The sequence below is a fragment of the Python bivittatus genome, unplaced genomic scaffold (assembly GCF_059951505.1).
Source record: "Python bivittatus isolate LINGU-HERP-01145 unplaced genomic scaffold, Pbiv_v1 ctg000850_np1212, whole genome shotgun sequence".
Classification (NCBI taxonomy): Eukaryota; Metazoa; Chordata; class Lepidosauria; order Squamata; family Pythonidae; genus Python; species Python bivittatus.
In genome coordinates, this window is record NW_028277112.1 from 6,545,703 (window position 1) to 6,560,171 (window position 14,469).

A 14,469-nucleotide genomic window follows, 5' to 3' on the forward strand; every position below is an offset into this window, starting at 1 on the left:
TCAGCATCTCTGGCCTAATTGCTTTTGAGTTATTTTATGTTCATTGCATACGCATATAATATTGGTTAACTATATCAGCCTAGTTATGATTTTTTTATTACTTTACCTCAGTACTGACTGCTTCATCTGAAGGGTTAATCAGGACAACTGTTTCTAAGACATCACTTCTGTGGTGAAGGATTTTCTGACCTGTGAATGTGGAAGAAAAGAAAAATGAACTTTAAACCCTGCATTCAATGTGTTTATGCTTTCCTCATGCCCATTTGTGTTCTCCTAAGCAAACTGTTTTTTTTCAGAACATTTAAAATAAAATCCACATTTTAGTATTATGAATCACATAAAAGCCTGATTTTTAAAAATCTGATTCATTTCGTTTCATATTTCTGGAAATGTGTTTATTTTTCAGCCTAACTGCCAGCAATAGCTTTTTCTAACTTTCCTTTTCTTGGCATCATTCTGATGGGTGCTTCTTTGTTTGAGAGAGGCAGTAAGATTAATTAGCAATTTACACTGGGATTATGAAGGCAATGCCCCTGCTTAAGCACCCAACTGGCAATTAGTCCAGCATCTCAGGAAAGAAGCTTGGCACATTTTATTAAAAGGAATTAATCAGTCTTGACAAAAGAATGCATGCAGAGAGCAAACAATTCATTTGACAAGTCTGAAATAATACTATTTTTTAAAAGCACATACATTCCTTTTAAAAACCTAGTGACATATATGCTGGTCTATGACCATAATAAAGATTTGATTGATTGACCTAGTGACATAAAGACTAATCTGTTAGGAGTCAGGCATTCCCCTAAGATGCTTTGTAAGAATATGAAGCCCTATATGTTCAGATTATTTGGGGCAAGGCATCCAGCATTTTCAGGGGAAATTTTACTTGTAAAATTTTTCAATTCAATGTACTTCAGAATACTAACTTGTACTGGTTAAGTTATAACATTGAGCTTTGAGCATTATTATACAATAACAATCAACAATATTTCATCCCTGTTTAATCAAATACAAAATGTCCTATAAAGTACTTCTTTCAAAGTCCTTTCTATATTCTTTTTACAAAATCACTAGTGTCACAATGTTTGATTGATTAGCTACATTGATTAAAATATTGATTTGCAATGATACCATCAATTAATCAGTTGGCAGGCTTTTTTAATACACTGAATAGAAATCCTTATTAAAAACTCCAGATGGCAAACACATCGTTAAAAGAGGCATCCCAAGTGTATAAGAGATAAAGAAGAATGTCCATTATGAAGGATACAAAGGGGACATGTATTTGCTTCTGTACACCACCCAGAATTGATCAGGTTGGGTGACTTATAAATGCTGTAAAATAAATAAGCAGTCTAAAATAAATAACAAATGTTTAGAATGTAGACTTAATTCTTTAGAAGCATTTTCTTTCACAAGCACCATACATATTCACTCAGAAATAAATCCCATTGAAACTATGGGCTTTACTTTCAAATGGAAAGGATTGCAGCCTTAATAAACTACTCATGTCTGTTACTCAGAAGTAAGTTCCACTTTGTTAAATAAAGTTTATAGCTGCACCCATTTTTTTCAATTTCAATAAAGGAAACATTCTATACCTAGCCTTCAGATTGAGGAATATAAAGTTGGCTTAATTGTGATTCTCTGTCTACAATGGTTTCATACAAACAGTACAGCAATTTCAAAGTGAGTTCCCACAACATAATAGACACCTTTCTCCACTGTGAGGTCATGTGGTACTTATAAAGTAAAATTATATGCTAACCAGCCTGGATGGGAATGTTTGGAGTTATGGTTTCAATACACCTAGAGGGCATGGTTGAAGAAGGCTATGCTATTTCTAATTATACCAGTTCCTTAATGGTAAAATGTTACCCAATAATATGTTAGGGGGCTTACTTAGTTCTATATTGATAGTACATGGATCTCTCCCCCCTCCCCCACTTTTCAGGGCATCTGTCTGTGACATCTATCACCCCCTTGATTAAATAAACTCCTGGGCTACAAAATGTGGGCTGCAAAAATACAGTTGATCACAAGATGGAAATAAACAGTTTTCTATATCAGCTGGATTTTTGCAGCCTGAATCTGGTGGCCCTAGTTAAAAAAAATTTCCTGGCGACACAGTATTCTACAGATGCATCCTAGTCAAGGATTTCTTTTGCTCAGAGAGTTCTTATGGCCAGTCAGATGTTGACACTTCAGTCAGATGGCCAAGTAATCCTTTACAACACTAATGGTTTTATCTTGTCTATATTCCATACATCATTTGTTTTGTAGACAAGGCCATTTATTTTAGATAAAGTTTACATTCTGAAATGATAAATAGAGTTATTGGTAAATAAAGAGAGCATAACTTTGACACTGCTTCCACACGAGTAGTTTTGTTTAATATTGGTTACCTAAATTGCCATATCTTTCGTCACAGGTCTAAGGAATGTTCAGTAAGTTAGTCAAATATATCACCATCATAGCACAAAGTCATAATTTGCTCCTCTACTTCATCTAACTAAACATTTGAACATGAAGAGTCCATGAAATGCTCGCTAGAAGTTCCACAAAACAAGGGAAAGTGTTCCTTTAAAAAAAAGGGAGTCCATTTGATAATTTATGGAACATTCAACATTTGAGAAAAAATTCATAAAGCACCTTCGCCTTGTTCTTTAAAATAACTATTTGCCAATGGAATATATGTTTACATGAGAATTAATCCCACTATATTCAGAGGGGATTACTTCTGAAATGCATAGGATTCCACTTAAGTATCACTTTTATGGTATGAATAATATATTTACTGCAGATACTGCAGCACAAGGCACTTAACATATGTCATGTCAGCAATTCTTTCTAATGAATCTTCATTTGAAAAACAAAGATAAAATTGAAATGGCAGCAGGCTGATGGATTTTCTGCATCTGTTTGCAAATTAGCTTAGAGATGCTTATGAAGCCCAACTTCTTCCTGTCAACTGGAAAATGTCCTTTAATGTGCGCAAAATAGAGGCCATAAAGAGAGAATAAGAATTTTGCTTTTAAAGATTCATGTGACTCTCAGATGTTTTAAAAAAAATGAGATACAGCAAATTTTGACAAGATGTTTGATATGGTAAGTAGTAGTCTGCATTCCATGCTTTAACATTTTCATCCAGACAGAAAATTTGCTTTGAGTAGGTTGTTAACAACAAACAAAAGTCATGTATATAAATTACATGCAACACCAGATGAGTCTGGAATATGTTTACTTTTTCAGAATGAAAGGTTTGATCTCCTTCAAATTTTCATGGGAGTTGAAATGTCCTAGACCAATACATCAAGCAGAAATTCCAGGCTCAGTTTGAAGGTAGAACAGATTCAGTTCCAATGTAGATTGCCATGTAATCAAAATGGTACCAAATTTTGTCTTTCAACCTTTATAGCTCTGGAAGGCTAATATGTGGATAACCACATTGCTATTTTACACAGTGAAAAAACACACTTTTTCCTGAGATCCCAAAAGTATAGCCTCACAGCTTCTGCTAAAGAAGTAACTGGGAAATCATTTATAAGTGACCGGAAGCACTATCTTTCTCTTAACCCTCCCCTTCTTAAATAGGCAGGTTTTCCAAAAACTCAGTCTCCAACGAATAAGCATTTTACATACCTCACAGAAAGCTCAGGTCTTACTATAGCTGAAAACAAAATAAATCAACAAAGTACTTGGAAGCAATACATGAATGGAAAAATAATGCAATGCACTGACCAACATAATTGGAAGCAAGTGCTGTACTGTGTCAGCTAAGAGACACACAAATAATAGCTGATCTCCAATAACAGTCTTATCTGGATATTTATTAGAATAGCCCTGATAACACAAGAATACAGCCTGATTTCTGTATATGAGATGAATAATGACATAAATGCAAATTGCAAGGCAGGATTCACATTAATAAACAACAAAGTATATTGGAAAGAGAAAGTAATGTGTAAAATGCATTGAACTTCAATACAACCCATAAACTAAACATACCTCAGAGAAAACATACTTGAAATGTAATTGATATGTAACTCAAACCTATGTCTACTGACTCAGAAGTAAGTTCAGAAGTTTTGTATAGCTTTGGTTAATATTGAAAGAATTTATCCACACGGGCAGGAACCAAAAATGTATCATCAATCTGAATTGACAACTCCCCAGAGAGGAGAACATTCTACCCATGGTCTCTGGACCATATGTTTGGGATTTTAAAATTTTACCCAAAGGAACAGTATCAACTCATGAAAAAGCAGCATAATTAGAATGACATTTACAGGATATTCTTATTAGCCATCTCCATTTACTGAGATTTATTTTTATTGAGGACAATGAATTGCTTAATCTGGAATCATGTTTATTCTTTCCAATCCAATGGAATGTTGGAAATAAATTATATAAAGGGCCTATCCATCAGCAGCATAACTCTGAAAACTGAGCAAAACACAACCAAATGTCATACTGGAGAGAAGACAGCAAAGAAAAGACTGAATTTGAAAATGGGCTGGATCTGGCTGGAAGCTGCAAAGAAAAGACTCCTCCAATGCATCCCCATTGAAGACACAGTTGGGCAGTGCTTAGAATATTGCCAATTCCTTCATTCTAAGCCTCTTCAGTTCTTCCTCTTGGTCATGTGTCTCAGGGTGGAGCTATTATTAAGGAGCTTGAAATAATTTCAGAAGCCATGTTCAGCATGCTTTCCCTCCCTTGTTAGTTTTAATTGGTCAGTTATTTATCTCTCTTTTTTAAAAAAAAATACTTTTTATTAAAGATTTTAACAGTAGCAAAAGAATTGAAAGAACAGGAAAAGTGAAGAAAGAAAAAAGAAAAAGGAAAGAATATTTAAAGACGTGACTTCTGATATCCTTTATAAGCACAAGCACATTTAGGATTTCTCTACCCCGTCTGATATTACATTACATAAATCACTTCTTCCCATATCTCAACCCTTATCCATCCACAAATGCAGAAATTATTAACACTTCTGCCCAGTATCAGCAAAAAGTCCATAAAGAGTTCCCAGAACTTTATAAAACAATTCTTGTTTTAACCCTGATCAAACAGGTCAACTTTATATTCCTTTCTCTTGCTCTTAACATCCTTAATCTTTGCTTCATTCAGATGGTGTCGTAAGATTTGATCTCCATCCAATTTTTCTTTTCTCCTACCTCGGGAGTTTCTTCATGGTTTTAACAGCCCTCTTTTGTAAATCTAGTGATGAGGCCCTTTTTCATCTCTTGGCTTATCGTTTGTATTTCCACTTTAGTTTTCATCACTGTCTTATAGTTCACAATTTCTATTTTATTTTCCTACATAGGCTGGGGTTTGTTTTACCTCTTTGTCCTGTCAATCTGTAAATTCTTCCAAATTATTCTCTTTCGCATCTTTCATTTCTTCTTTAAGATCTCTTTTACATAGTGCATTCACGTGAGCAGATATTGTTGCTGTCATTGTAGCTGCGAGCTTCTTTCCCATTTTTTCAAAAATCCTTTGAAATATCTCCAATGCAATACCTTTAGCTGTCATTTTTGCAAGTTTCACTGTTGTTCATCAAATTCAAAAGTAGAAAACAGACTTTTCTTTTCCTTTTGCCTGGAACCTCTAGTCCCCTCTAGTGTCCTTCTGTAATCACATACTCTGTCTCTATTCTAAACAGTGTATGTTCCCACAAAGATACTGTGTTGTTTTTAAATATTTCAAAAGTCTTAAAGCAAAAGTTATAATATTTCAAATATTGAATCAAATATTTCAAATTTGTCTGGTCCCTTAGTTCATTTCAAACTTTCTTGAATTAAATTCTTACCTAGCTTTTTGCCGTTTACTTTGTATTCTTTAAAATCTTTAAATTGTTAATCAATTTTTTCTTTCATTCACTCAGCTGCTAGTTCTTCAGACTTGTTGCTTGGAAGAGCTCTTTTAACTTTAAAATAGTTATACTCCAAAGGTGTTTAGCAAGTGAGGTTTGATGAACCCAATGTCCATATAGGCTCCACTATGGCTGAGAGCTCGATGGCTTTCATTGTCTCCCGGCACTCAAACCCATGAGCTGACTGCTGTCCTGCAGTCTCCTTGTGAGGAGCAGCCATATGGAGCACAAGTGGGTGATCTCTCATCTTCTCATTAACTGGAGAGGTACCATTGGACTGGACTTGTTGCCAATCTGTTGGCCTTCGCCACATCATTGTCTCTGCTCCCTTCAGAGATGTCTTAATTCGCCATTCCTTCACTCTGAAGTCTCAGTTATTCATCTCTCTATTATGGCTAACAAGATGTATGATAAGAAGTGCTGTACAAAATCTTGGGGGAAGGTTGTAGAGAAAATGATTGAGCTGCAGCTTCAGAGGACACTGGAAGAAATGGATTATCTGGACCCCTATCAGTTGGAATTCAGGCCTAGGTATGGGACTGAGATGGCACTGATCATATTCGTGGATGGCCTCTGGTGGGAGCAGGATGGGAATAGTGCATCCATCCTTAGTCTTGACCTCTCAGCCACCTTCAATACCATCAATCATGGTATCCTTCTGGACCAGCCCCAGGGGTTGGGGTGGGCGGCACTGTGTTACATTGGTTCTCCTCCTTCCTCTGGTTGCAGGGGAGAGGTCCAGCCCACATCCTCTACTTTGTGGGGTGCCACAAGGCTCAGTTCTCTTTCCCCTCCTATTTTAACATCTATATGAAGCTGCTGGGTAAAGTCATCCAATGGTTTGGAGTGAGGGGACCTGTCTCCTGGCTATACAGATGATTGTTGGTTTTCTCGGCTACTGTGCATTTTAATTTTTGTATATGTATCTGTTTTCCTTTATCACTGTTTGCTGCCCAGAGTTGTTGAGATGGGCAGCTATATAAATCAATTAAATAAACAAAACTAACAATAGGATATTAAGACCAATTCACGTTAGAAAATTAGGAAACAAATATGTTTCCAATATATTTCAAGATTCTCTGACAAAATAACACTGCACATTTCCTAAAATGTGTTTCTAGCAATTTGCATTTTGTAATTTGTTTGTAATTTGCTTCTCCTACAACTTTTATTTATCAAACTAAAGCCATTTTGCAATGCAATCCTGAGCATATTTATTTATTCAGAAATAAAAGTCTCTGAGTTCAGTAAGACATGAACTGTAGTAAATACATTTAAAAGAATTGTAGGCTATAAGCTTTTTCCAAAATCCAAAAACTGAACTGAGAAAATATTTAGGAATAAGTTAAAAAGAGCATTCCGCCCTCAGGTATTTCATTAAGTAATTTAACTGCAAAGCAAAACAAAATCAAATTAATACATACAAAATACACACAGTGATTTTTTTGAGGGGGAAGGGTAGTATTTCAATCCTGGCATCTTTCAAGACTTTGATCCTCATTTGCCAGTAGTGAAAAATACTTTGGAATATCTAGTTGGAACATGTACTGGAAACAAAGAACTGTTGTTTTTTATCAGTAACAATGTATATGATGAATACCCATAAACCTAAATTAAACAATACTTTATCTGAACTTTTAAAAGAAACAGAAGATTGGCTTGATATTTACTGGTAAATTTTAATAATGGATAGTTGTGTTCTACTCCTAACTTTCAAGAAGAGGCATCAGCTGTCTCACAAAAATACAATCTGCTTGGAATTGTTCTAATTATTGCCTATCTGAATATTTTAGAGAGTCTTTTGAACACTCAAATAATTTTCTGTGAAAATCTCTGAAGTAAACTGTGTGTCTTAAATCAAGTGTGCATCTAATGGTGTTGGGTACCCAAATAATTGTATCCACTCTTATCAATAAATATTGATTTGTTGCATCATTTGCCAACTTTATGTGACATTTAATTTGTTGTCAAACTACTGCCATTAATCAACCACCGACAAACAGCTGACCTTTTGCCCCTATTATTTACCATGGGGATAAACATTTCTTCACAACTGTTGTATATATTATACCTTGTCACACTGCTCCTATTTATGTTTTAATAATGCTGGAATTCCAAGGTAACTGCTAGAGCCATTATCTAAAATGGTCACAATCACACACATATATAAATCAAAAACTCCTAAATTGCTTTTCTTCTATTTAGTTGAATAGAAATTTTAAAGGCTTTAAATTTTTTGCTTAATTTATGCTGGTCTATGACTGTAGTAAAGATTTGATTTGATTTTGATTTGATTTAATCACATGTAATTAAATATCAGGGGACGCGGTGGCGCAGTGGCTTAATGACTCTGAAAGTTTCTGGCCAGAAATGGTCGATACTTCAGCAGTTCGAGCCCAGCTCTGTGCAGCAGAGTGGGCTCCTGCTTCCTCCCCAGCTCCTGCCAACCCAGCAGCTCGAAAACTTACGTGAGTAGATAAATGGGTACTCTCACCCCGGTGGGAGGAAAAATGCTGGTGGCGCCTTGCAAAGGAGACAGGACCAGTTGCCGGTAACGCGGAAGCCGCACACGCCTGAAAAGGCGCGAAGCAACGGAAACCCCACCTCCTGCGCTCGCCAGCTGGGCTCTGCTCTAGGAAGGAGGCAATGGCAAACCACTTCCGAAACACCTTGCCTTGAAAACTGCAGGGACTCGTCCAGGCAGTCGCCACAGAATCGGTAACGATTGAGTGTGGATTAAAAAAAAAAAATTAAATATCATCAGCTTTAGTTTAGTTTAATAATTCTAAACTCACAGACCATCCTACAGAATAACAATCCCAAAGTTCACAAGCCACACTTACATACAAGATGATACCCGATTACCAAAGGCCTTTTAGCATAGTTCAGTCTTCACTGCTTTAAATGAGTATCTAATATTCTCCATTGGGGTAGTCTCATAACATAAAAACACTGTTTCCTAGCCTTATCTCCCCTTTATTACAGAGACATTCAGCAGCCAAGAGCTTCTCCTATTATGAACGCACTGGATGGGTCAAATCTAGTTGGAGAATGTGGTCCTGCAGATACCTTGTTACCAAGCCATAAAGGACTATGGGTTAAGAACAGTTTTTGAATTGCACCTGGAAGCCTATCAGCAACCAATGCAGAGTCTTGAGCACAGGTATGGTGGTTAACTGCCCTTGGAGGTTAACCAGCAAACCTGCCAGCAAATAGGACACAGCATTTTGCACCAATTGTAACTTCTGGATGCACCTTCTTCATGTAGAACATATTGAAGTAATCTAGACTTGTGATGATAAGACTTTGCATTTGAATTTCAAACTCCAGGAACAGCCACAATTGGCACACCACCCACATTTGGGTAAAGAACCCCTGGCCATACTCTTCGCCTGCCCATCCAGCAGTAGCTATGAGTACAGGGAAACCCTAAGTCACTAACCTGCTCTCTCAGGGGTACTGTACTTTCCCTTAAGAGACAACTCCAGAGCCAGTCATCAGGAACCTCAGTGAGGAAACAGCAACTTCATCTTGTTTGGGTTTAACCCCAGATCCCAATAGCCTCCTGGCACTGGGACAATACTGACACAACTTCATGAATTTGGCCCAGAATAGGGACGTAAAGCTAGATACTATCAGCATACTGATGGTACTGTTTCCTAATCCAATGGGTAACTGTAATTGTTCTTTAAAGCAAAATAAAGGTAGTGATGTTTTCCTTAATGAACTAATACTAGCTTTTTAGTTTACCAAGTTGTTATAGTAATTCACAAGTGCCTTGGATGGATTTGTCTTGTTAGTGATGCATGAAAAACATCAAGCAATAGATGCTCATAACATTCACATTATTCCTGCATGAAAACTTCACTTGAAACACTACTATCTCAAAAAGATGTACAAAAAGATGCTGTGGGTTGAGAAAAGGGGACAGTAAACTGTCTCGGTCACATTGTTGGCAAGAAAGTAGATTGACCTACCATAACTTATAATAAATATATATAAAATTCCAAGCAGAGGGCAGCAAAAAAGGAATAGTGCTTTAATGGGAAGATGCCATTATAAATGCTTTTGCAGTGCATCACAAGCTCTACTTCAGGACAAATGGTTTACAGCCAGCACACGGAGGAGTAAGGACACTTCTTTCAGTTCCAGGAAGATTGAGTTCTCTGGACAATCTCACCTGGGGGTTATTAAAACTAAGAGAGGTGTTGTTTTCTTTTCCAAATGCCATAATTCTTAATGACAGTGTGCTGCACACTGAGGTGGCAGATTATTTACTTATTTAGAGTCACCCGTTGGGGGAGATGGGCAGCATACAAGTTTAACAATAAATAAATAAATATTTCAAATTTAGTCATTACCCATCTCACTCAAACCAGGGCCTCTGAAGGTACAGGGGCTGAGACCAAGGAGCTGGAAAGAGAAACCAGTATTAAACATCAATCCCACGTTCCCCAGGAGCTGCCTGCTCCTCATCTCCCACCCATCACCACCATACTACTATGGCTCACCCATTCCCCCCCAAAGGCAGCATCATTTTCCCTTCCAGGCCCCGCAGTTCCCAAGGCCCAGGACCTCCCATTGTCAATTACATCTATCCCAGGGAGGATGCTTAATTCCAGCATTATATATTCATTTTCTCTATACATTTCACCATTCGGATTCTGTTTTTTCTTCCACTATCTCCTGAAAGAGGAAAGCATCAGATGCCATACTACCAATTTGTTGATTGCTTCTTATATGGTTTTGTCTCTTAGTGGATATTGGAAATCTTTTACTTCTGCTACGTAACATCTGTACCAAGACAGCACAGTCAACATTTATTTCCTTGGGATGATGATCTATCATAGTCTAACTACAAAGTTGTTTTTTTAATGTTGATTAAGACACTATTCACAGATAAATGGATTCACTTCCTATAATGCTACTTTCCTTCTCCTTCTGTTTCAACTGTTTCAGTTGAATAAACTCTTTCAACTGTTTGAATAAAAGTGTCTAGTCAATCTCTTCAACTCATGGGAATTATTTCAACAATTCTTAGATTTAACTATCAATAAATATTTATCATCCTGTACTAAGAATTCAAATTAAACATATTTATTTCATAGACTCTGTGTTTTACCATACAGATTCTAAACCCCCTGGATTTTCTGTTACATGACATTGTTTTATTGCTGCCCGCATCCCAATGCTTACAAGACTCTTAGGAGAGAGTCTGTGAAGGCAGATAAGAGTATAATGAAACCTTGCAGGTGATCTTTGCATGACAAGCAATTTTAATGGATCAGAGATACAGCAGAGCTGAAAACTGTAGAATATATATATATATACATACATACATACATATGTATACTCACACATACACAGAGAGAGAGATTTAGGCTCAACTAAGTTCTTGAATGGAACTAATCATGGTTTGGTTTAGTATCATGATTTGGGCTCAACTAAGTTCTTGAATGGAACTATTCATGGTTTGGTTTAGTATCATGTGTGAATCCTATTTATATGTTGCAGCAAGTAACACACATTAGAAAAGGATAAGGTATCATGAGCCACGATTCAGAGTCTGACTCTGAACCTGATTCTGACAATGTTTCTCCAGCTGAGCCTGTGAAATGCCAGCCTCAGGAATCATTAAGCCATGATGCATCTGACGCTGATTAGCCGCATTTCCTGATAAGCTGAAGCAATCAGATGATGAGGCATGACCCCCAAGCCCCAGATCCAGATGTATGCAGAGGCGAGCAGAGCAGCTTCCATCAAAGAGACTCCTCGCAAGGCAAAGGGTGAGGCCTGAATAATTGCAGCCAGCTGCCGGCAGAGAGATTTATGTAGTTTGCTTTGCCTTCACTCTTTGTTGGAAACAACTGTTTGAAAACCTAGCTTGTGTCTTGTGTGCATCCTGTTCTTGAATTCTTGACTTCTGGGCTGGCTGTCTATCTATCTGATTTGGCTTTGTGATTTTTGGCAATGTAACTAGTCTACTCTTTTGCTTCTTGGACAGCAAATGGTACTTTATTTTGCTAAGTCTTTGGGTTACAACTTGTCTTCTGTTATCTGCTTCTGCTCCTTGGAAAATGTGTCCGCAACCTTGAAACAGAACATAAGGAATGCATTGTACCAATATGGTGTAATGGTTAAGTGTTGGACTAGGATTGCACTAAATTCAAGTCATCCTCAGCCATGGAAGCTGACTAGGTGGCTTTGGTGCAGTCGGAGCAGTTGCCGGTAGCGCAGAAGCCGCGCTCGCCTGAAAAGGGTGCGAAGCAACGGAAACCCTGCCTCCTGCGCTTGCCAGCTGGGCTCTGCTCTAGGAAGGAGGCACTGGCAAACCACTTCCGAAACACCTTGCCTTGAAAACTGCAAAAGGACTCATCCAAAAAGCAGTCACTGCAGAGTTGGAAATGACTGAGTGCAGATAAAAAAAAAAAAATCAGGATTATTGATAAGAAAAACTGGAAGGAGTGCTTGTGTATCTTTGAGCTTTTGAGTAAAGGCAAAATGTAGCTCCAATGAATAATTTATCTTAAGATATTTTCATGATAATTTATTTATCACTGCAATTCCAAATAATTCATTTTTATAAATTCAGATACAAATTGCTGAATTGCTATTTTTCTGAAAAATGAAAAACTAGCCTAAGTTAGATTTTCTAATGAACTATATTCAAAACTTTGTACTTCACATCCCGTTTTTACAGTTTCTTGTAACTTTGCTATCTCATAGTAAAGAACTGCCTTTATGAAGTATAAATATATCATAAAGTCCAAAAGATTCTCTGTCATTTTAATAGGTTTAGAAAGGTTTCCTCTGGCAGTTTTATAGACTCTTATATAGTAATTTTCTCAGATGTTTAGGGGACACTAAGGAGTAATCATCTGCATGTTGTGATACTTGTTTTCAGCCAAATTGTCTCAAGAAGCAATTTAAAATATTAAAATAAGACTATCAATTAGTCCTGACTCTTGTCTATTTCAGATGTCCCTGCTAATATCTGAATATTGTAATACTCTAAGATAACTTTCAAACAATAATTTCAAGCTGTTCTGGTCAAATTGCAGGGTTTTTCTGTGCCATATTTTGCATAACCTAAAAAAGCTAAAGGCATTTTTCATAACATTTGAATCATTCAGGAAATCCTAATTGTTTGAATTATCCATCTGTATTTATTTAAACACAACTAATACTTCCTGGCATCAATGATCTTCCACAGTGTTAATATGTTTAAGCTTATTTCATTGTCCGAATGGATATGTGTCTCTTGACAGAACCCTAAGATATCTTCTACCATGCTTTATATTTTAGAATATGAAGTCCACGTATGAAGCTTGCTTGAGAAAGATTGCCCTTGTCAGAGACATAATAGGGCTAACAGCTCAGCCTTAATTAATGAATGCTATGTGGTGGCTGGCCCTGAATAGTTAAGATGGTTCAGGGAATTGTCAGAAGCAGCCCACAAACAAATACCAGAAATTCAAAGGAAGTCACTATCCTGAATAGGAAACACTGTTAGGGAGAAATGTAGTGGCTTCCTAGCTTTGAACAGTAAGAATATAATGGGAATAGTATCAAAAGTGCATACCATTTGGTTCAGTCATAACAGGATCTCTGTGTTAAAAGATTTATAAAGCAATACTACCAATAACAGAACCAATTCAGTAGAATAAGTGGCCACTGTTATCCAAGGCCATGTCACAATACTAAAGAAAGAATGATTTATTCTCTAGATAAACATTTTCAACTTAGTGTCTTCCATATATTTTGCGAATACAAATATTTACAGGCAGTATGGCTAGCTGTAGTCCCAACACACCTGGAGATTCTAGATCAGTGTTTTTCAAACTTGCAAATTTAAGATGTGTGGACTTCAACTCCCAGAATTCCCCAGCCAACTTGATGAAATTAGCATTCTATAATGTGTGACAAATAAGCAGAGGATTTTAGATTCAGAAAGCTTTCTCTAGAACAGTGTTTTTCAATCTCAGCTACTTTAAAATGTATGGGCCTCAACTCCCAGAATCCTGGCTGTGTGGGGAATTCTGGGAGTTGAAGTCCACACATCTTAAAGTTGATCTAGATTATATACCATGTCATATCTTTTACAATTTTAAGAACTTCTTTTTTCCCCCCAAGCATGATATTGGTCATGATTCTTATTCTGATTCTGTCAGAACAAGGTATTTTCTTGTGGTAGTCAAAGTATCACTACAAGCATCAACAACTTTTCTGGGCTACTGGATATATTTAGAATTTGGAGAAAAATGACTTGGTTGCAAACACAAGATGTCTGCTATGGAGGACGTGGCCACTCATGAACACTGCTGATGCTACGAATGAACCAGGAGATTCGGCAAGAACAATGAGGGAAAGCAGTTATTGTTAGAATAAGATGCTGCCCACTGAATAATATTCCACAAAAACACCAACCAGCACAAAATGCAGCAGCTCAGACTGGCTATTACTGGGGAAGATTCCAACTGTTCTGAGGCACAAGGTGTCCCCAACCTACTAGTCTTTTAGAAAGTTTTGTTCCAGAGCTTACTGGGCACTAATGGAGGTGGGCCTGATTTATGGACAGATTTTATTTATTT

At 37.0% G+C, this 14,469-nt stretch overlaps 1 protein-coding gene across 1 annotated transcript in view; it reads right to left on the reverse strand.

The window, feature by feature from the left end:
- The window catches only part of MAP1B (microtubule associated protein 1B), a 68,728-nt gene that overhangs the window by 24,913 nt on the left and 29,346 nt on the right, over nucleotides 1-14,469 (reverse strand). Inside the window, exon 3 of the mRNA XM_007422571.3 lies at nucleotides 107-189. Within this exon, the coding sequence (XP_007422633.1) occupies nucleotides 107-189 (83 nt within the window). The remainder of the gene's footprint in view (nucleotides 1-106; nucleotides 190-14,469) is intronic.